The 22,879-nt window shown below is 39.6% G+C and overlaps 1 protein-coding gene across 3 annotated transcripts in view; it reads left to right on the forward strand.

Moving 5' to 3' along the window:
• Positions 1–803: 803 nt before the first annotated feature.
• The window catches only part of Slc25a46 (solute carrier family 25 member 46), a 28,149-nt gene continuing 6,073 nt past the window's right edge, over positions 804–22,879 (forward strand). The window contains exons 1-7 of one of the 3 annotated variants that reach the window (XM_057788512.1): positions 804–856; positions 4,304–4,346; positions 5,929–5,986; positions 9,601–9,678; positions 12,326–12,426; positions 16,037–16,093; positions 18,369–18,426. In XM_057788512.1, the coding sequence (XP_057644495.1) occupies positions 9,655–9,678; positions 12,326–12,426; positions 16,037–16,093; positions 18,369–18,426 (240 nt within the window). In that variant the 5' untranslated portion in view covers positions 804–856; positions 4,304–4,346; positions 5,929–5,986; positions 9,601–9,654. Of the gene's footprint in view, positions 857–1,334; positions 1,756–4,303; positions 4,347–5,928; positions 5,987–9,600; positions 9,679–12,325; positions 12,427–16,036; positions 16,094–18,368; positions 18,427–22,879 lie in introns of those variants that run through there. The other 2 variants (XM_057788510.1, XM_057788511.1) reach the window with 2 other exon arrangements.

Here is a 22,879-nt window from a genome sequence, read left to right on the forward strand (position 1 = left end):
AAATAGCTTCTTCATATTCTTTGCTTATATTTATACTGATTTACTGTCATTCATTGGCAAAAGCTCTTTGTAGAGTTGTGTTCCATTGTCTAAGCCATCCTAAAATGTCATTTCCCAGTTTGTCATTTATTTTTTAATGTTGATTACAACTGTTTTTAATTTATTGAATTTAAAATTTACAGTAAAATGAATTACAATATTTCCCAATTCCTTAAATGACTTTTAGGTTTGATGTGGGATTAGAAAGTCTTCCAATTTACTATATAAAAATATCCACATATTTTCTTCCAATTTTTTAAACAAGGAAGATGATAGTGCATTACAGCCGTAATTTATGAGTAATGACTTTTATCGCTTTGTTTCCCTTTAGCTAGCTCCCGAGGTATAATCCATTCTCTCCCTCTACTTTCAAGGACGTGAGATTGTGAAGTGCAACATTTCTGTATTAAAACTCCCTGTCTTTCTACTCCTTAAAACAAACCACTAAACTTACAGGAACCTCTTGGGCTCAGGGCTAGCAAACTTCTTCCCTTCAGCAAGCCGAGGAAAAGAAATTCTTTTATTGCCATGTGCAGTAGTGATTTGATATTAGCACCCAAGGAACACTAGCTCGAGACTCACCACATTTTGCCAAAGCACAACATAACACAAGAAATGTCAAGTTGCTAAAAAAGGTGGTTATCCCTTTAAACGAAGGTTCATGGCTTTTGAGGGCAATACGTCAGGGTTCTCTTCTGAACACCCTCAGATTCTAGTGTTCAGTTGGGAAGAAGGCTCAGGAAGAAGACATGCAAAACACAATCAGCTCTACCGAGAACCACCCAGCCTCAACACCCCAAGAGACTAATAAAAACAGGTAGTGGGGGGAATCAATAGACGTCTTCATGGGGGGTGGTGTTCAGTGACAACGCTGTGATCTTAGTACCTCAAGTTATTTGGATACGTCAGAAGAACGTTGTTTATAGTTGCCTTGTGGTCTTAGAAAAGTTAAACACTTGATTCCTGTGTTGTAGAGGGCAGTACGTATTCGCACGGGAGGGTGTTCTTGACTTGTACTTTGCTAATGCCTGGTGGCCCCTACAACGGGAGACAAAGGGAGACTGAGTGACACTCTTGTCCTCATGCGGGGTTCCCCTGGGAAGGGGAGACGGCATATTGCAGCCGGCCGAAGTCATCCGGGGCTGCTGTACCATGCGAAGCATCCCTGAAAGCAGAGACTACACACTGCATCTTCTGCGACCAGGCCCAGCAAACATCCTTCCTGTTCCAGCCTAAGACCGCTGCCGCGTCTCCCTGGCAACCAAGTTGGGAAGAAGAGAGGCGAGGTAGAGTCACGTGTGCTCCCGGGACTTCCGGGTTTCAGTCGTGACTTCCGGTTGCCAGTCTCCTGACGCGCGGCGACTGCGGCGGGGACGCGGTGGAGGCCTGGGCTCGGCGGGCCGGCCCCTGTCGTCCTCGTCCGCCCGTCCGAGATGCATCCGCGGCGCCCCGAGGGCTTCGATGGCCTGGGCTACAGGGGAGGCGTGCGGGACGATCCGCCTTTCGGCGGCCCCTTCCATGCGCGCTCTTTCGGCTCTGGGACCGACCTGAGCCACTGGGTGACGACTCCCCCGGACATCCCGGGCAGCCGCAATCTGCACTGGGGCGAAAAGAGCCCGACGTACGGTGTGCCGTCCGCGCCCACGACGCTCGAGGGCCCCGCGGAGGAGCTTTTTCCCGGCGGCGGCGACGGCCCGCGCCCGTGCCCGAGCAGCGGTGAGGGGTGCGGGGCCCGGCCGGGCGGGTGGGCCGGCGGACTCCGGAAGCGCGCGCAGGGCCCGCCTAGGTCCTTGCACACGCAACCACACCCTCTGCCCTCCTTTCGTCCTCTGCCCTGAGGCGAGCCTCTTGTGCACGCGATTTGTGCTCCGGGTTCACCACACTAGGTGACATCAGCGTAGCCTAGGATGCATTGGTTGGAGTGTTCAGGGGCCCGAGAACGTTACCACCGGTGGCCTGAAGCAGGGAAGAAATATTAAATTATTGTTGTCTGATTCACAGTCAGATCTCTGGCAGATTTGGTTAAATGTTTCGGAAAGACATTTTTTTTTTTTTTTTTTAGCACAGGCAGATTTGGGTTTGGAACCTGGCTCTACCAATCATAAATTTAAACATTTTTGTCTGATCCCTCGTTAAGACTTGCCGAATGATGTAATTTTTCCGAATGCTAAATAAAATGAATAGCAGTATAATAATTAAATATGCACAGTAGGATAATTATTCGTTTCCTTCCCTTCCCCTTTCAGCATGAGAGTTCTGATTTTAGACTCCAAATCCATAAACCCCTGCAGTTTTCCCTGCTCTTCATCTGACCTAAAACCTCCACTTAGAGTTAGAAACACCGCTATAACTTGACTTTGTAAGCCATTACTCTTTATGGAATGTCAGAGAGCTTCAGTGGCAGCAGTGCACGAACCACATACATTTAAAATCCTTTTTTTTTTCTTGATATATAATAGCTGACTTCATTCTCTGGGAATAACAGATTGTATCATTAAGTATTAAACATGCTGTACATGATCGTGATGCCCATTTCTTAGTTTTCACTCGGAGTGCAGAAATGCGTGACTGAGCTGGAAGACCCTGCCTATTAGTGAGGACATGAGGTGGTGAAGGGGGATCCGGGGCTCATCCAGGGTCGACCTCTCATTTGTTTCATTGTGTTGTACGGGTCCAGGAATAGTGCTGGGAAACTCTTTGAGTGAAGCTCTGAAATGATTCAGAACACAGGTATGATTGCTGCGAAGTCACCATCTTAGGCAGTAAAGTTTTTAATCTTTTCTTAAGTTACATTTTGATAGTTCCAGTGAGGGGAAACTTGCTAACACTACCAGTTTATTTCGAAGTTGTTACCAAGTAATTGAGTAAAACTTTGCAGCAAGTAGAGACTCACAGAATTGACAGCACTAAGCCTTCCTAAAACTCTTCGTAAAGGTCATATTTACTTTAGTGTTCGGGAATTATAAATAAGCACCCAGAAGAAAGTACTTCAGCATGACAAGAAGCTTTCTAGCTTGTACTGTAGCATGATTAATAAAAACCCAGAGACCGAAATTGGGGTTCAACCTGAAGGTCAGAAAAGCAAAACAGCCAGCTACTGGCTCTTACCTCAGTTCACAATGGCGATCCTGCCTCCAGGAAGCTCAGAATGAGACTGTATCTGAGAGCTTTCTCCTCCCATTTTATATTCCTCTCTAGGGCTGGGATTAAAGGCATGCATCACTACTGCCAGTTTCTATGGCAGACTAGTGTGGCTCTGGGACTAAAGGTGTGTGTCACCACTGCCTGCTCTGTAAGGCTGACCAGTGTGGCTGTTTTATTCTCTGATCTTCAGGCAAGCTTTATTTATTAAAGTACAAATGAAACATCACTACATTGTACATCTTTCTGGGTGAAGCAGGTAGTTTCCCCAGGAACATGCTTACATGGCCTATTCACGTGATAAAGTTTATCGCTCATTTGAAATGACAGGGAAGAGAGAGACTGTCTCTTGTGAATGTTGCTATTTCATGTCTACTCCCTGTCTAGGTCACTGTTAGGGTTATTCAGGAGGAAGACTTCTATTCGGGCAGTGCATAGGAGTTTTCAGCCGTTACCTTTCCTGCAGGGCTGTAGAAGGGAGCACATGTGTACCTAGGGTCCTGCCACTTAGACTGGATCAAACAAATGTTTGTCAGCTCTTTCCAACGGAAGGGCATAGGGAGAAGCTATACCTAACCTATACTTATAGCGCTAGTCTCTCAAAATAACAATTTTCAGGTATTTTACATACAACTATTGTCCCTTAGTAATAGCAGATGACTGATTGTACAGCATAAGTAGTCAGTTTCTTAGTGTATCAGTCATGGCACCCATAGAGAATTTTGGAATGATTGTAATCAGAAATTAAAGCTGACAATGCTTAGATTCCATCTGTATACAAATTTGACATAGTCCTTACAGGGCTTTAACACTTTTTCACAGACTTGCCTTTGATAATATTTAAACTTTCAAGGTTTTATCGTTTAAAATAGTCACGACTTAGAAATGTCCCAGCTTACAAGTCATCGTGGCAATAGTCCATTGGAATGAAAGACAGAATTGCTCCGGTAAGAGGTGCGTTCCGTGGAACTTGCCACAGCGCCGCCAGTTACCGTTTAAATCACCTCTCTATCCCACATCATATTCTGATGTTTAAATGAATAGCATGTTACTCTAAAATTTTGGTTATACATATTTTGGTTATAAATAATGGTTATAAGTAATCTTATCCTTTTTATTTTAGAGCAGTTGAATAGATTTGCTGGATTTGGTATTGGACTTGCAAGGTAATGTTTATTCTAAATTTTTTTTGATTTAGAGTTTGTCCTTTAATTATTATAATATTAAGTAATTAACATTTCTTCCTTTAGGTTTTATTAACTTTGTAGGATTTGATTATTTAGAATCCATAACTTGCTGGGTAGTGGTGGCGTATACCTTTAATCCCAGCACTCAGGAAGCAGTGGCAGATAGATGGATCTCTGAGCTCCAAGCTAGCCTGCTCTACAGAGTGAGTTCCAGGACAACCAGGGCTACACAGAGAAACTCTGTCTTAAAAAAACCTGCCCCCTCCTCCCCTAAAAAAAATCAAAAAGAAAGAATTCATAACTTGATTTTTCTCTAGTAGAAGTAGGAACCAGTCATCTCATTGTAAAAAGAAAAAAAGAAAGGAAGGAAGGAAGGAAGAAATTTTGTAATGAATATAGTAGTAACTTTCATGACTTTATCCGAATCGAATAGAATGTAATCTTCCCTCTCAAAGTGATGTGATTGATGAGCCAGCTCTCTAAACATGCAGTGGTACCCAGGTAGTTTTGCAGCATAGAGACTCATTTTTTTTTTTTTAAAGATTTATTTATTATGTACACAGTGTTCAGCCCCCATGCCTGCAGGCCAGAAGAGGGCACCAGATCTCATTACAGATGGTTGTGAGCCACCATGTGGTTGCTGGGAATCGAACTCAGGACCTCCGGAAGAGCAGTCAGTGCTCTTAACCCCTGAGCCATCTCTCTAGCCCTCATTTTTGTTTTTATTTACCATTTGATGGTCGCTTATATTGGTCATTATAACATTCATCAGTATTATTTATGGTATTATGAAGATTCACAAATATTGGACTTGTGCATTGCTTATCCTTCACACCAAAATGGCTATCATTTTAAATAACCAGTAGAATGACCTTATTTGCATATTAAAAACTGAGGGGTATTTGTGTTAGCATAAAGTCTATTTTCTATTTTGCTAATCTTTTTTAGTCTAATTTTTATTCTTAAAGCTTAATGCCAGTTTATATAATATGTATGTGTATATTATGAATATTATATTTATATATAATATAACTTATATATAATATAATATAAACATTATATATAAACGTATGCACACATATATAAATGTATATGCCACTATTAGTACTTAAATATACAACTGTAATTATTTTGGGGGGAACATATTCAAAAGAAATATTTGATACATAAAGTAGTAATTAACATGTTCATTAAAAATCCTGTAACTTAAATACCAAGTATATCAAAATAAAAAATTCTGGAATGAGGATCTTGAAAAGCAAATGACTTTTCATGTGAGAATTTTGTTCATAGAGTATTTTCTGAGAGGGAAGTTAAATGGTTAACCTTTTTCATATGGAGCTCTTTTCGTCTTTGTACTATATAGTTAATACATATTTACAAGTTTGTGGATCTAAATTTTATTTATGTTGAATTTGCTATTTGCATTATTTGCAGATGTATAGATATTAAATTCCTTTAATTATAAAAATGTAAGAATAACCTTGGGTATATGTATATTATAAACAAAATGTGTGTAAAACATTATATCTATACTCACATATAAATAATTTCTGCATAGTCTCTTCACAGAAAATGTGCTGGCCCATCCTTGCATTGTTTTACGCCGCCAGTGTCAGGTAAATGTAAGCTTTTGGACTTCTGAGACAAGCCTAATCCTAACTAAAAGCACAGAATTCTGATAAAATGACATGAAATCTTACACCCATTATTCTATGTGAAATGCCCCCAAATCTATAATACTTCAGTTCTCCAACTTTTTAGTCTTAAAACTTCTTCAAAAATCTTAAAAGTTATCAGGACTCTGAAGATGTTTTGCTTATTTGGGTCATTTCTGCCAGGATTTACCATTTCAGAAATTAAAACTGATACAATACTGATCTCATTAAAATAATAATGTACTCGTCAGATATTAACAAATAATCTTTGCAGAAATTTATGTTTTTTTTTCTCAAATGTCTGTCATAATAGGAGTGAGCTCCTCCAGTTACTCTGTCGTAGAATGTTGTTTTAAGAGAAACAAGAATGATCAGCCTCCTACACGGGATGCCCTTGAAAACAGGATTATGTTTATTCTTTTCTGTGTCTTCTGATGCGACACTGGAACTCACTAAGTGGTAAACCTAAGCAGTGTGAAACCTCAAGTAACCTATTTTTTTAAATTTTTTTTTAAATTTTATTTATTTATTTATTTATTTATTTATTTATTTATTTATTTTTGTTTTTTTGAGACAGGGTTTCTCTGTAGCTTTGGTGCCTGTCCCAGAACTAGCTCTTGTAGACCAGGCTGGCCTCAAACTCCCAGAGATCCGCCTGCCTCTGCCTCCCCAGTGCTGGGATTAAAGGCGTGCACCACCACCGCCCGGCCAACCTATTTTTCTTTAAAACTCCATTACATTAAAAGATTCCTATTGAGCTGGGCACGCCTATAATCCCAGCACTTGGGAGGCAGAGGCAGGCAAATCTCCGAGTTTGAGACCAGTCTGATCTACAGAGCGAGTCCTAAGACGGTCAAGGCTACATAGAGTAGAAAACAACAACAAAAATTCACACTGATTTATAATGCATCCAAATGTATTATAATTTATATCACACATGATTTTCTATTTTTTTGTTTTTTGGTTTTTCGAGACAGGGTTTCTCTGTGGTTTTGGAGCCTGTCCTGGAACTAGCTCTTGTAGACCAGGCTGGTCTCGAACTCACAGAGATTCGCCTGCCTCTGCCTCCCAAGTGCTGGGTTTTCACACATGATTTTCAATCACCCTGTATTTGTTATTTGAAATCTGTTGACTCACTGAGTTATGTGTTCAGATTCGAAAACACCAGTGATCCCACAAGAAGACTTTTATCAGTGTATATTCTTAACGAGATGTACATTCCCCTAAATTCTTTTTTACGTTTTATTAAAATGTATTAATTATACAAAATAATTACACAAAATTATGACATTTTCCTACATATATGTCGTGTCCTTTGTTTTTTCTTGTCCCATTGCCTTCCCTTGTCCTTCCACCCAACTTCTTCTGGTTTACTTTTTAGTCCCCAAAAGTGCACTTCCTGCTTTCATGTATTTTATTTCATTATTTTTTCTTTAATTTACAGAGCATCCTATATTCTACAAATGAGAAAATGTCTGTTGTTTGTCTGAGTCTGGTTTACTTGTAGTCAGATCTCTAGTTTCTTCCAATGCATTTTTCTTTGTGGCTGCATAATGATAATCATGTGCGTGCGTGTGTGTGTGTGTGTGTGTGTGTTTGTGTATGTGCATGTGCATGGGTGTGCTGTGCGTGTGTCTAGTCTGATTCCATAAGCTGGTTTCTGTGACTAGTGGAACAAGGAAAGGCTGCTGAGTTGTCTCCGTGTCTGCTGACTGCGGTCCGTCTGCTATAACCCAGTGTACAACTGAAGAGGCAGTAGCTCTGGTTTTAGTTTCCATGAAAGACCTCTGCAGAGATTCCCACAGTGACTGTACTGAAGGAGAGTTCTTTTTCCTCACATAGTCACCTGCATTTGCTTTTGTTTGTTTTCTTGGTGATAGCCCTTCCAGTAGGGTTGAGATGGAATCTCAGTATGGTTTTGATTTACGTTTCTCTGCTATATAATGGTGTTTAATCTTTTTGGCTAATAGTAGTATTTCCTTTGCCTACTTACTGCTTGGATTATTGGGGGTTTTGGCGTTTAATCTTTTTAGTTCTGTATATATTCTGGATAGTTAGTTCCCTGTCAGATGGCTCACATTCTTGGGCTCTTTGTTTACTTTGCTGAAAGAAGCTTTTTAATTTATGCTGTCCTATTTGTCAATTCTCGTTACTATTCCCAAGTTATTGGTGTCCTTTTCAGAAGGCCCTAGCTTTCACCAGGATTTTAAAGTGTAGTTCCTATGTGTTCCTTGGCCAGAACAGCATTTTAAATCTTACTAAGGTGTTTCCCATTTGTACTTGGAAAAAAGTTGAAAACAAACACTCTGAGGATCTTCTTCTTTTTCGAAAACAACAACAAAACAAAACAAAAACCAGTCACCACCAACCAAAACCACTACCAAAGAATAACAACAACAACAACAGCAACAGCAACAACAACAACACACAAGCTCACTTTGATAATTTACAAGTACATATTTGGTCTGAGTATATAGTTGAGTGGCTGAGCATATACTTGACCCTAGGTTCAAGTATCATTACTGCAAGGGGAAGATGTATGTCCCAAGTGTGAAGGTAATAGTTTGTATGAAAGTAAAAGTTTGACAGGGTATTTTAAAAAAGGAAAAAAATGATGTTCTGTGATAAAAAGTGGCTAAGTAGGTTGCAATGCATCATGTAAGAATTTTCCTTTATGACAGCTGTCTTCTTTAGGTAACATACAGAATGTTAATTAGAAAGGTGGTGTGTACTTATAGATCAGATTCATTTAATTACCCTTTGTACTGCTTCACCAAGGACACTCTTAGATGGAGATTGCTTTTCCTTCCTGTGAGTACCGATGGTGAAGAATATCACCGAGAAATACAACTGATGCTACTGCTTCGATTCATGGTAGAGAATCAGCAGTTTGTTCACCCTTGTTATACCCATAGCGTGCTGTCAGTACATGAAAAAGGCAAACGGTGCCTGAGTAAAATCTTTGAACTCGTCAGGCCCCTGGTGAGGTAACGGAGCTTCCAGCAGTTACTGGCCTACATAGTAGCAGGTCCTGTTATGTAATTTAGTTCTTTGCCAGATCATCTCCCCACATAACATTAAGATAATATAAATCAGTATAAATTAATCTGTTTATACTTGCCACTGAAAAATAGGAATGCATAGAGAAATAACTACCTGAATAGCAGATGCCCCAGAACAGTAAGATTGATTTGCATATATTTAAATTGTGGTGGTAACTACATTATGATCTAGTATTGCATCATTTTGACACATTTGGCTGATTTATGATTTGTCTATTTTTTTGTAAGCCATAGTTTAAAAAAATGCTTGGCCAAAATGAGTATGAGATTTAATTCCAGAGCCTAAAAACCTCACTTGTCAGACAGCAAGATCCCCTTCATATCTTCATTACTAGGCATTTTATGTAGTAGTCGGCATGTTGCATTTATATTGCCTTATGCTAACATGAAATGGTTTATTTGAAGTGCTTATTATTTGACTTTAGAACTTAATTGTTGTTTAATCTGCTCTTTAGATGTTCATGACCTTACTATTTCTTGACAAAACAGAAAAGATGATGTCTATTCTTACAGGTGAATTACCATGCTCGGCATTACCATCTCACTCCATTTACAATCATCAACATTATGTACAGCTTCAACAAAACGCAGGTGAGAATCTATTCTATTAAAGCTATGTATTTAAGCTTGTTAAGCATTAAAGTAAGAATTCTACTTTGAGACAAGGTGGTGGTGGCACATGTCGTTGATTCCAGCACTTGGGAGGCAGAGGCAGGTGAATCTCTGAGTTTGAGACCAGCCTGGTCTACAGAGTGAGTTCCAGGACCCCTAGGGCTACTCAGAGAAACCCTGTCTCAGAAAACAAAATCCTCCTTTGAGTCTTCCAGAATTTTACTTCATTCAACGAAATTGCAAAGAACTATGCTCAGTTCCAAGAATTTAGCAGCAGAGAAGGTAATGTTATACAATGAAGAGAGTTACAGTTGGTCTCAGAGACAGAAATGTCAGCAAAAGATGGCGGTCCAATACGAGAGTGATAAAGTCCTGATTAGCATATAGATGAGAGGCATCGTCACAGCTCTTCATTAGTCTTCTCATCACTGTAGCAAAATACCTGACAGGGGGCTGGAGAGATGGCTCAATGGTTAAGAGCACTGACTGCTCTTCCAGAGGACCCGGGTTCAATTTCCAGCACCCACATGGCAGCTCACAACTGTCTGAAGATCCAGTTGCAGGGGATCTGATACCTTCACACCAATGCACATAAAATAAAGTTAAATAAACCATTAAGAAAAAAAGAAAAAAAATACCTGACAGGAACATATAAGGAAGGAGGGGTTTATTTTGACTCAAAATTTAAAACATGCTAACATGCCTCCTGGGCTCAACAGAGTTGACCACATTTGGTCCATAATTGGGAGGCAGAGAAACATAAGGGCAGACACTTAACTTTTTTGGCCTTTCTTTAGCTCTCGATGGTAAAGAAATGATGCTGCCAATTTTTAGGGTGGGTCTTCATCCTCGGTGAAGTATTTTTCATCTGTTTACAGTGAAGATTGGCTGCCACAGCTGGGGTTGATCACAGGGTATGACGAGGGACAGCTGTTGAGAAGAGACACTGACTCGCATGCTTGTATGTTCACTTGTCAGAAAGTCTGCTTCTTACAGCTGAGGGCAAAGGTTTCATGTGTTGACGTTCAAAGGCAAAAGGAAAAGAGGTTGTAAGTTTGGGTACCAGGTATTATGCAGTAAATAGTACCTTGTAGCAGAGGTGGAGGGTGAGGGGAAGATGAAAAAAGAGCCAGAGAAGTAACAGCATCATAAAGGGCCTTCCATGGCCTGCACACTTTATCCTGAAACCCAGAAGAGAACCACTGAAGATGTTTTAGAGTGACAGTAGCATTGCGAACCAGTGGATTGTTTCCATCAAATTTGGAATTTGTATATTTGAATTCTAGGAACTTTTCCACATAAATGTTTATATACATATGTAAAAGTAGTGTACCAAGCCGGGTGGTGGTGGCGCATGCCTTTAATCCTAGCACTTAGGAGGCAGAAGCAGGTGGATCTCTGTGAGTTTGAGGCCAGCCTAGTCTATAGGAGCTAGTTCCAGGACAGGCTCCAAAGCTACAGAGAAACCTTGTCTCAAAAAACCAAAAAAAAAAAAAGGATGTCATATTCTGGTAATAATGTTCATAATATGGTTCATGTTGTTCATAATAATGAACCAAGAAATTATAATATTTAGCAAGAGGATACCACTAAAACAATGATGATACATACATTCATGTGGTAAAACACCAGGTGGCCTTTACAGATAAGAAACTACTCTGTGTGTACTGGGTTGTTTTTTATGTTTCAAGATATATCTGTTAAAAATGAACAAACCAGAAAATTGTACATCTTTGCATGCACACAGATATCTGTTACATGCTGAGCTGTCTCTGGAGACTGGAAGATAAAAGCCTCTGCTAAGGGACTAGGATGAAATAGAAACACATTTTTCTCCTGGTACTATATTGCTGCATCTAATTTTACAGTATTGGTATTTTATTTTCTCGCTCATAGATAAATAATGATAGTAATAACACCACTGCTGTTATTACAGTAGAAACAGTGAACTCTTGTAGTATAACGTAAGAATGGTGGAAAGAACATAAATTTATAAGAGTCTGAGAGAACTTATAGAACTTTGGTTGATTAGATAGGAGGAATGATAAACATGATTTGGACACAAGTATGAAGGAGCTATTAAGGGAAATAGGAACTACAAGAAAGAAGGAAAAGAAATGGTGTTAATGGGTATGGTTCAGTGAAGTCAGGGATGTACACAATTTGAGATAGCTGTAGGTTGTAGGAACAGCTGGACTAGTAGAGAGTTGAATATAGAGATACTTGAGGTTTTTAATAGGTCGTTTTGGAGCACCTAATTAAATGGAGTATTCATCTGGGTCTAAACTAAGCTACCATGAAACATTAACAATTGAGGCTACTGTAGTGCCACAGGCCTATGACTTGGGTTCCTGGGACTTGGGAGGTTGAGGAAGGAGAATCAAGAGTTCAAGGTGAGCCTGAGCTACTACCTAGGAATTTGAGGCCAGCATGGGTTATGTGTGAGTGTGAAGTGGTAGAAATCTACCACAATTAGATTTAGCTACAGTTCGGTAAGATTTATATTAGAGTAATAACATATTAGGAAATATCAGTAAACCTCCAATGTTAAGTTTCATTAAGAAGTTTTATGTTTCATATTTAGGCATTAACAGAACTATTTTTATTGTTTTTGTTTTGATTTTAGGGACCACGAGCCCTATGGAAAGGAATGGGAAGCACATTTATTGTCCAGGGAGTCACACTTGGAGCAGAAGGCATAATTAGTGAATTTACACCTTTACCAAGGTACATGTGTGGCCTTTTTCCATCTTAGTTTTATAATCAAATATGGAAGCCAATATCTCGAATCTGAAAACGTGTCTGAAATAGCACAGAGAAGAAGGACAGTCAAGCTACCCTGTTAGTTACACCTGCAGAGTGAGGGTCTGATAGGGACTTCCATGTCCTAGTGTCTTTCCTTCCTAACTGTTGTTGCCAAGTGGCAAATAGGAGTATGTTACAGCCTCTTTAAGTAGCTCATCTGATATAGTGCACAGTGTGATTTGTGCGATAGTTAAATAAGCCCCTTTCAGATTACCAGGATACTTACCTGGAGTTACTGGCATGTATTAAAAACATAACTTAAAATTGAGATAGAGTCTGAATTAGAGTAAGAACTGACCTGGCAGGAAAGGAGCTCCTTCCTTTTCTGGTGCAAGTCAGTATACCTGGTCGGTCTCATGAAACTTAAGACAATCTCGGTGACAAAAAGAAGCAGCTTGTGCTTGGGAATGGAAAGAAGCAGAGATGCTAAAGTATGGGCATGTCTTTTAAATGTTTTTTATTTATTCTTTGATAATTTGTATGTGTATACAAGTATCTAGGTCATATCCAACTCAAAGCCTCTCCTCCTTCCATGACTGTGTCTTTGTAATGGCTATTCTCTGTGGGCCTGGAATCAAACATTTTATCTGTTCTTGATGTGTTTTGATCAAGAATATTCCCAAGAGGTGATATGAGAGTATTGCTTCAGACTGGCTTGTAGAGAGCTATGCGTTAATTCTAACCACACTGGGGCCATTCTGAGTTGTGGAACAGAACAGAAAGTGCTGAGTTAGGAATACACACTACGTGGGTAGCTGTAGCTGCTTTTAGATTGGAAATGGGAGTATCGGGAAGTGAGATTTTTTTTTTTTTAAATGGGAATGCTAACCAAGGTTGAGAATTCAGTAAGAATAAAGGAGATAAGAAATGTAACTTTCAGCCGGGCGGTGGTGGCGCACGCCTTTAATCCCAGCACTTGGGAGGCAGAGGCAGGCGGATCTCTGTGAGTTCGAGACCAGCCTGGTCTACAAGAGCTAGTTCCAGGACAGGCTCCAAAACCACAGAAACCCTGTCTCGAAAAACCAAAAAAAAAAAAAAAAAAAAAAAGAAATGTAACTTTCAATAAATGGAGTTTGAAATTTTTGTCAGACCTTTAGGGGTTGTTTTAGTTACTTTTATATTACTGTGAAGAGACAACATGACAGCTTACAAAAGAAAGCATTTAGTTTGGGATTTAGCTTCAGAGGGTAGTAGAGTCTATGGCCATCATGGCAAGAGCATTGCCAGTCGGGCAGGCAGGGCGCTGTAGCTGAGAGCTTACATCTGGTGCACAAGTTTGCAGCAGAGAGGAGAGGGGGGAGGGGAGGGGAGATGGGGGAGAGAGAGAGAGAGAGAGAGAGAGCGCACGAGATCAAGCTAACTGGAAATGGTAAGGGTTTTAGAAACCTCAAACCCACATCCCATAACAGACCTCCTTCTCAAAGGTCACACCTCCTAATCCTCAAATATATCAGCCTGTGGGGGCCATTCTCATCTAAACACCACAGGGGTACATGACTAAAAGGTGATTGGAACTGTGGATCAGGATGCTGCAGAAATTATTTAAGTAAAGACATAGCTTTGAGTATTGTGCATAAAATGTTATTCAGAATATGAGACTCAGTGAAATTCAGTTAGTGGAGAATTGTAGACCACAGTTCTGAAGTGTGACAAGGGAAGAATCCTAGACCACTTGTACGTCTACATATCTGTGTCATATGTGGGCTTATGGAGGCGGTGAGCAGTAGATGAAGTTTGTGATACCCTCAAAACAGAATCAGTGCTAAGATTCATGACATAGTTTCTAGAAGTTAAAGGTTGTAAACTTTAATTATAGATACACTGGGAGAGAACAGGTAGATAAAGTTAGGAAATATGTTGAGTTTTTTCTGAGTCAAATTCAGCCAAAACTTGTTGCAGGAAAGGTAGCACTGGCCTTGTAGAAAGCTCTGAGAGACTGATAGTGTTCTACGTAATGGCAGGTGGCAACAAGGCATACCTGCAGCAAAGATGTGGTAGACAGTAGTGAGAGATTGTAACTTGTTGGCAACTCTGGCATGGCCAACTTTCTGTTTCCTATACTATATTCCTTATGAACTCATGGATAGTGTTAAAGCCTTTGAATAGTTCTTGTTTAGTTATCTACAGTTAATCCTTAGGATACATTATTTTCCATTATTAAGAAAGGGAGTCAGTTGAAAGTCTAACCACGTGTACTCAATGTTGGGATATATTTGTAAGGGAAGGAAATGAAGGCAAGAGGCTGAGAGCAAACTTTTTCTAATATATTTGCTGTCAAGGAACTGTGTATTCTCAAACTCCTTTATTAATACAGCTTTGCTAAAAGTGAGGAACATATTGCTAGCTAAAAGTTTTCTACCCATACTCTAAGAATTGAGTTTCTATGCTGGGCTAACTTTATATCTGTTACAAAATTTTTTTTTTTTTTTTTTTGGTTTTTTTTCGAGACAGGGTTTCTCTGTAGCTACGGGAGCCTGTCCTGGAACTAGCTCTTGTAGACCAGGCTGGCCTCGAACTCACAAAGATCCGCCTGTCTCTGCCTCCCGAGTGCTGGGATTAAAGGCGTGCGCCACCACCGCCCGGCCCTGTTACAACTTTTATATCACATGAAAGTATAGATATTTTGTTTTTGAGGCTTCCGCCAAAACAGATCTTTAAAACGTTAACAAAGTGTAGGCATTCAGTTTAGTAGTGTGGTAAAAATTCAGTATCTGCAATGATAATATTTGTGGTTTGGTGTCTGAAACATAAGTGTCAGAGCCATAGGCAAACAACTGAAAGTGGGAAATTGGCTATGAGGAGAGAGATGAAGGGGGAATTGGAATTGACAGACCTGTTCCACAGGCCCAGAGCCACAAGACCAGTTATCAAAGTTGTGGTACTTCCCGGAGAAAACGGCCCACCTGCCTGGGTCACATCTGAGCCTACACATTTCTGATACAGAACACTACCCTGTGTTTTATTAGTAAGCAGGATGTGCATGCTGATGCTCAGCTAACTTCCTCTTTTTCATTCTGTCTAGGATCCTAGCCCATGAATCCACCCAGGCTTGAAACTTTCTCACAGACATGCCTGGGGGTGTGTCTCCTAGGCCTTCTCACCTGTCACACAGCAGTAGCCACCGTGCAGTCAGTCACAGCTTTTCCCTGCAGCCTCCTCTGCCGCAGACACACATTCGCTTGTCTCCATTTAAACCACCACACGTGTCAGATTATGTCCAGAAGGAAGATGCTTCCTAAAGACTAAAACAAAACAAATTTATTACTGTTTAAAATTGGGTGGTGGTAGCGCACACTTTTAATCCCAGCATTCAGGGAAGCATAGGCAGGTGAATCTCTGTGAGTTTGAGGCCATCCTGTTCTACAGAGCAAGTTCCAGAATAGCCAGGACTATTATACAGAGAAACCCTGTCTTGAAAAAATCAAAACAACAACAACAACAACAACAGCCCCCTAAACCTCAAAACATTAACTTAAAAATGTTTAAAATAACACACAATTTTGTTTTATTTACATTTATTTTTACATTTTAGGGAAGTTTCACACAAATGGAATCCTAAACTAATAGGTGAACACCTTCTTCTGAAATGGTAAGTTTTGCAGTGACATTGTTAGCAGAACGTTCCATTAGCTTTTTTAGTGTTAGAACTGAAACAAACCTTACTCATAATATAGTAAAAGAAGCTAGAATAATAGGAATAGACCTTCACAAAATAACTATCAAGGTTTTGGGCTAAGATCCTGAAATACACATGCTGTTTAAAATGATTCTTAAGCATTTGAAAGGTAAAAGTCATGATTCAACTTCTTACTTTTGTTTAAGTTACTTTTTATTTTATTCGTTTTTGAGGGTGAGATGGGGTGGGTCTGTGTGTTTGGGTGCACTTGTGTGAACGTGGAGGCCAGAGTTTCCGGAGGAGCCATCAACCTTGGTTTTTGTTTTAAGGTGTGTTTTTTATTTTTGTGATTATAATATAGTTATATCATTTCTCCCCTTCCATTTTCCCCAACTCTTCCCATGTAAGTCTTGCCTTGCTCTCATTCAAATTTATTGCCTTTTCCCTTTAACTGTTGCTACTTGGTGTGTGCATGTAGTAATACACACATACACTAAGTAACAACAATTAAAGAAAAATCAAAGATAAATTGCTACATACACACATACAGCTTTCTGAATCCACATAATGTCACTATATATATATATATATATATATATATATATATATATATATATGTTTTTAGGGAGGATCATTTGGTATTGGATCATCAGTTGGAGTGCAGTCTGGGGTTACTGATTAGGCTGGGCAGCAAACAAGCCACAGGGATATACCTGTTTCTACCTACCTAGCTCTGATATTGCAAGGGCATGCCACTATGCCCAACTTTATACATGGATGCTTAGGATCAAACTTGGGTCCTCATGCTTCCATGGCAAGCACTTCATCAGCTGAGATCTCCCCAGTCCCTTGACCCAGCTTAAAAACAGATAGATAGATAGATAGATAGATAGATAGATAGATAGATAGATAGATAGATAAATAGATGTAGGTAGGTAGATACATAGGTAGATAGATAAATGGATAGATAGGTAGATATATATGTATAGGTAGGTAGATACATAGGTAGATAGAGACATAGGTAGGTTGGTAGGTAGATAGGTAGATAAAAATTACTACTATGTGTTGAACATCCCTAAGCCAAACATCTGAAATCCAAAATACATCAAAATCTGAAGAATTTGAACACCAACACATGTCAAATGTGTTGAATCTCTCTAACCTGATCCTATTTAATTAGGGGTGGGGTGTTAGAATCTAGCCACACAGAAAGTATTACATAAAAACACTGTCAAGCTTTGCTGTTAAATGAGTATAACACATAATTTAACTTTGTATCTAAACTTGGTTCCCATCCTCAAGATCTCTAGTTAGTTATATGCAAATTTCCCCAAATCTGAAACACATTTGATCAAGGATTTCTGATAGAAGGGATACTAAACCTTTGTCTTGCTGTTAGAGATATGAATGTATGTGGTGAAGAGCAAACTCAAAACGATAGTCATGTTATAGTCTAAAGTGATTTTGCTCAGTGACTATTTTTACATATTAGAAGTTTTATTTTATTTTTTAAGATTGTGAATTGGAAATTCCTCTAGCTTGCTGGCTCCCTCTGCGTGGCAGTCTAGCACATAGTCACTTGCTGATGTTCCATTTGTCTGGGAGGCCAGTACTTATGAGGACCTGGCCCCTAAGGGTGTTGTTAGCTTAGTCCCACCCTTGAAATGATTAATAACTATACTTTGCAGACTTGCAAAGCAGTAATGTTACAATATTGATGAGGAAACAACTTTAGAAAGCTGTACAATCTTATTTTCCATAATAACAGGGAACTTTGTTCACAGTTAAAAGCTGGCTTAGTCTCCTGATGGGAAATGTAGACATAGAACGTGATAATAGGGGAATAGCAAAAATTATTCTTGTTCAGATATTAGTAAAACACCAGACTGTGGAACAGTTCTTCATCCAAAAGGTTCAGAAACAGAGGCAGCACTAGGTAAGAGCGGGTTGACATCCACACAGTTAATCATAAATGAGTCTGAATTCTGCTAAAGGTATAATCTATAATCTAGGTTTTTTTGACAGATTGTCTTTATTATTATTACTTTTTAATTTTCATTTCTATTTATTAAAGTATTCTGTGTTTCAGCATTCTGAGTTACTATCACTAGGTCCAAAGTACAGTACAGAAAATTTATCAAGATCATTTTGGGTTTGAATGTATATTAGGTGAATATATTAACACAGATCTTAAAATTTCATTATAATTTACTTTGTTGTACTGATAAAGTCTGGTTTATTTCTGCAGCCTAACATATATGGTGGCCATGCCTTTTTATTCAGCAAGTCTGATTGAAACAGTACAGGTGAGCTATTCTTATAACTTTTGTTAAGTACCTTTAGAATATTCAGTATACTGCGCATGTCTGATTTTAAATGTTTATTTCACAGATACATGTATTTATCATACATTACCACTGGTGTAATATTTCCATTGTAAATTTGGGTCACACAATTTTAATTATTTTTCTCCTTCCCATACAGTCTTCATTCAGGTATCCTAGAACCCAAACTATGACCTGTTCTGAATATATAACTCTCTTTCAAGGTGCAAAAACAATTTAAAATGCTTATGGAGTATCGTAGCAAGTTCATTAATAATTGTCTGGGCATAAGGTAGTACCCGTAGGTAATTTACTAACAGCATTATTTTTAAACATCCCTCTGATGGAACATTGTTGGTACAATAAATACAAAGCTTAAGCAGTCTCCTGTTAGCATTTAAATTCTGCTTGCTTGTTTTACTATTTCTAACCACACGGTGGCACTTGAAGCACACTGAATTAAATTTCGTAACCACCATCTTTTACAGCTAAAACTGAGATGAAAGTGTTTATTATACAGCTTGTCTTCTGTTGCCAGCACCCAATCTTCAAGAATACGTTCCCCACCTGTGTCAGTGCCTGCTCTATAAACTGCTTGTTGGGCCAGCCTTGCCTTTCTGATTTTTGTTTTGTTTTCTCTTAATTTGCTGTCCCCACTACATTATTACTCTCTGAGTTTGCTGTTGCTGTTAGAAGTAACTTTGGTTAACTGAAATTAACGTTATGACCTAAACAGACTTGCCTGTCCTCTTGCATTTGGGTGGTGGTGGTGCTGTGTAGTTTGCAGAACTAGGCATCTATGAAGTAGTCTCACTTTAAAGATAAGAAAAACTATCAGAAAGATAATAACTTTAGGCAAAATAACTAAGCAACATGCTATATCAGGAAGGAGGTCTAAGCATGGCACAGACTTACCACAGTCATATTTGTCTATTTCAATTAGAATTGTGACTTTAGACAGATTTTTAAAAATCATTTTAAGTTGCAATTTTTATCTTCCACAGAATAGGAATAGTATTTAATAACTCAATTCCTATATTTATGTAGATATCCAGATTGCAGTAATAGCTTTTCCTCTGTGCTGTTTTTGCTCGTCTCTGTTTAACGCTGTACTTGTGTGTGTCCTCGGTGTCTCACTTGTTAGTGCCCTGCTTTCCTTTCCACTCCCTTTGTCTGTATTGACAAGCTTCTCTTTCTTTTCTCAGGTTTCTGCCCTGGTGAACATCTTTCTTTCAGTAGCCTCATTTCCTTCCATCACTTCTTGTCTTGTACCTATCTCAGACCTGGGTCCTCCCTGCTTTTTATCTGTTCTCAGCTCTTAGGAAGCTCTGTATGTCTGTGAATCTTGTCTATTCTAGTCTTCCTCTCAGACTCAGCTTCTTCAGGCAACCTTGTTACCCTCAAAGGGAGTTCCCCCTTTCTATCTGTACTAACTTGCTATCTTCTAAACTCTAGTTTTAGGGGTTTTGTTTTTTTGGCTTTGATTCTGCAAAACTAATAGGCTATCATGCCTTTGGAGAATCAGCAGGCATCTAAGACTGTCCCTTCTCCTAACCAGGGGACCTCACTCTTCCCGTCTCTTTTGCTTATTACCGAATGAATCATCTGTGCTCCTGTGCCCTTGTAGGGAACCCTTGACCTCTTAGAGAACTTTTTGGAGATATGTAGATCACCAGAAGAATCACTGTTTAAAATGCTTGAATGGGAACTACTTCCCGATGATCAGTCTATTATCCAGTGTCCTTGAGTTCTGTCTATATGTACTTGAAAGTTACAGTAGTTATGTCCCTTTACTAACATAAGGGCCCATATTGATTCCCCAAGATCAATTTCAGACTTCTCAGAATAGTGTTGTATCAAAGTTTTTATTGACTTCTTTCTTCTTTCTTTTTTTAAATTTATTTTTCTTAATTCATCAAATATTTATTGAGAAACAACCTGTATCAGAGAGGGTCATAGACTTGTATAATACGTTAACAAATAATACTGACAAAAATCCTCCACTTCTGTAGAACTTAAAAGCCTGTGGGGAGGATAGACATAAACAAGACACATCTCTATCTGTGAGAAAAGTTGTGTTAAAGAGAGCAGAGCGAGGATGAGGTGTTGTGGGTAGAGAGGGACAATTAATATTTGTGAAAGAAGATCAGGCGAAGCATCAATGAGCAAAGGTCTAAGGCTGAGAAAGTCATGATTATTTTGAAGAATATTCTGAGCAGAGGGAAAGCAAATGCAAAGACCTTTAAGTGAGATTGTATCACCTGGTTTGATGAGTTGCGAGGACTGGCTCTGAATAAATGAGAGAAAATAGTTGATTACTTTAGAGGAGTAAGAGGGGCCCCATCATGATACACATTGTAATAACTAATGTAAGCATTTAGTCTTACATTAAAGAGACGTGGATTTGAGCAGAACAGTGATGTAATCTGATCCTTATCTTTATTAGAATCACTTTGGCTGATAACATTGGAAAAAAATCACATAGGAAAGGGGCCATAGGGGCAGCAAACTGAGCTAATCAGTCAGGTGAACTTATTTTAGCCTCAAGGTTTCAAAATAATAGTTGTTTCGTGAAGACTTCTAGTTTGTGTCTAGCTTCGATCTTTTTCTTATAATCTGGCTTAGCATCTTACTGATGCCAAGATTTATGAACTTTAGTCTTTCCTCTCAGAATGTCAACCCTGCAGTATTCCTTGACTCAGCAAAGCAGCGCCTTTCACTTGCCTTGCTAGTGTCTCTCACCAACAGCCTTGCATGAGAAAAGTTTTTGTGTACCCCAGGCTGGCCTAAAAAACATTTAGGCGATGAAAGGAGACAGAGACAAAGACCCACATTGGAGCACCGGACTGAAATCTCAAGGTCCAAATCAAGAGCAGGAGACAGAGCACGAGCAAGGAACTCAGGACCGCGAGGGGTGCACCCACACACTGAGACAATGGGGATGTTCTATCAGGAACTCACCAAGGCCAGCTGGCCTGGGTCTGAAAAAGCATGGGATAAAACCGGACTTGCTGAACATAGCGGACAATGAGGACTACTGAGAACTCAAGAACAATGGCAATGGGTTTTTGATCCTACTGCACGTACTGGCTTTGTGGGAGCCTAGGCAGTTTGGATGCTCACCTTACTAGACCTGGATGGAGGTGGGTGGTCCTTGGACTTCCCACAGGGCAGGGAACCTGGATTACTCTTAGGGATGATGAGGGAGGGGGACTTGATGGGGGAGGGGTAGGGAAATGGGAGGTGGTGGTGGGGAGAAGGCAGAAATCTTTAATAAATAAATAAGTAAAAAAAAAAACTCGTTAAGATGGTCAAGGGTTGCCGGGCGGTGGTGGCGCACGCCTTTAATCCCAGCACTCGGGAGGCAGAGGCAGGCGGATCTCTGTGAGTTCGAGACCAGCCTGGTCTACAAGAGCTAGTTCCAGGACAGGCTCCAGAACCACAGAGAAACCTTTTCTCTAAAAACAAACAAACAAAAAAAACAAACAAAACAAAACAAAAAGATGGTCAAGGGTAGCCATGAATTTGTGAACCTCCAGTTTCTATCTCCCTAGTGCTGCGACTACAGGAATTTGCGGCCACACCTGGGTTTATGTGGTACTGGAGATCTAACGAGGGCCTTATGCGTGCTAGCTAAGGCCTTTACCAGCCGAGCTGCATCTCCAGCCCCTTGGCCATTCTGCCTTGTTTCTTTGATGACACAGTACATAGCCTGCAGGCAGCTCAATAGATTGGAGAGTGTCCTTTCCAAACCACCCGGTCTAAACTTCTTCCAGGCAACTCGGCTGGTTTCTGTTTCTTCCATGCAGCTGCTCTGGGCTCAGAGCCTTCTTTGTAGCTTGTAGTATCTGAGAATCTTCTCTGCAGTTTAGCTTGTCTGAGTCTTTGCAGTTCAACTCTACTCCTCTGAGAATGATTCTCAGCTTTTATTGCTTACTCTGGCAGGAAGGGGTCTAATGAATTTGGTCAGTTTCAGGGACTTCCTGAAGCTATTTGATTTGTGTACCTTCCTGTTTTTAGGAGCTTTCCCCAGGATGGAATGTTTCAATCTTGGAGGAAGCTATTAGAGAACAACCGTATAAATGATAGGTTATACTATCTTCCATTTTTATAGAGTGCTGAACTGATGCCTAGGAGATGCTAAGTATAGTAACAGTTGTTACACAGCAGTAAGTTAAGGAGACAGGATTTAAATTTATACATCAGTGTATTTCAGCATCCTCTGTTGCCTTTTCACATGCTATGCTTCTGAGTGTTTTGAGGAGTTTGCATAAAACAGATGAGTCAGACTTTTCACTCCCCTTGTCGTATCTCAGTTCCCCACAAGAATAGCTTTCTACTTTATTGCTGTCTTTTCTGTTATTTTTGAGAATATATTATAATCACGCCATTTTCCTCTTCCCTTCTCTCCAAACTTTCCCATATATCCCCTTTT

This window comes from Chionomys nivalis, chromosome 14, assembly GCF_950005125.1.
Source record: "Chionomys nivalis chromosome 14, mChiNiv1.1, whole genome shotgun sequence".
NCBI lineage: Eukaryota > Metazoa > Chordata > Mammalia > Rodentia > Cricetidae > Chionomys > Chionomys nivalis.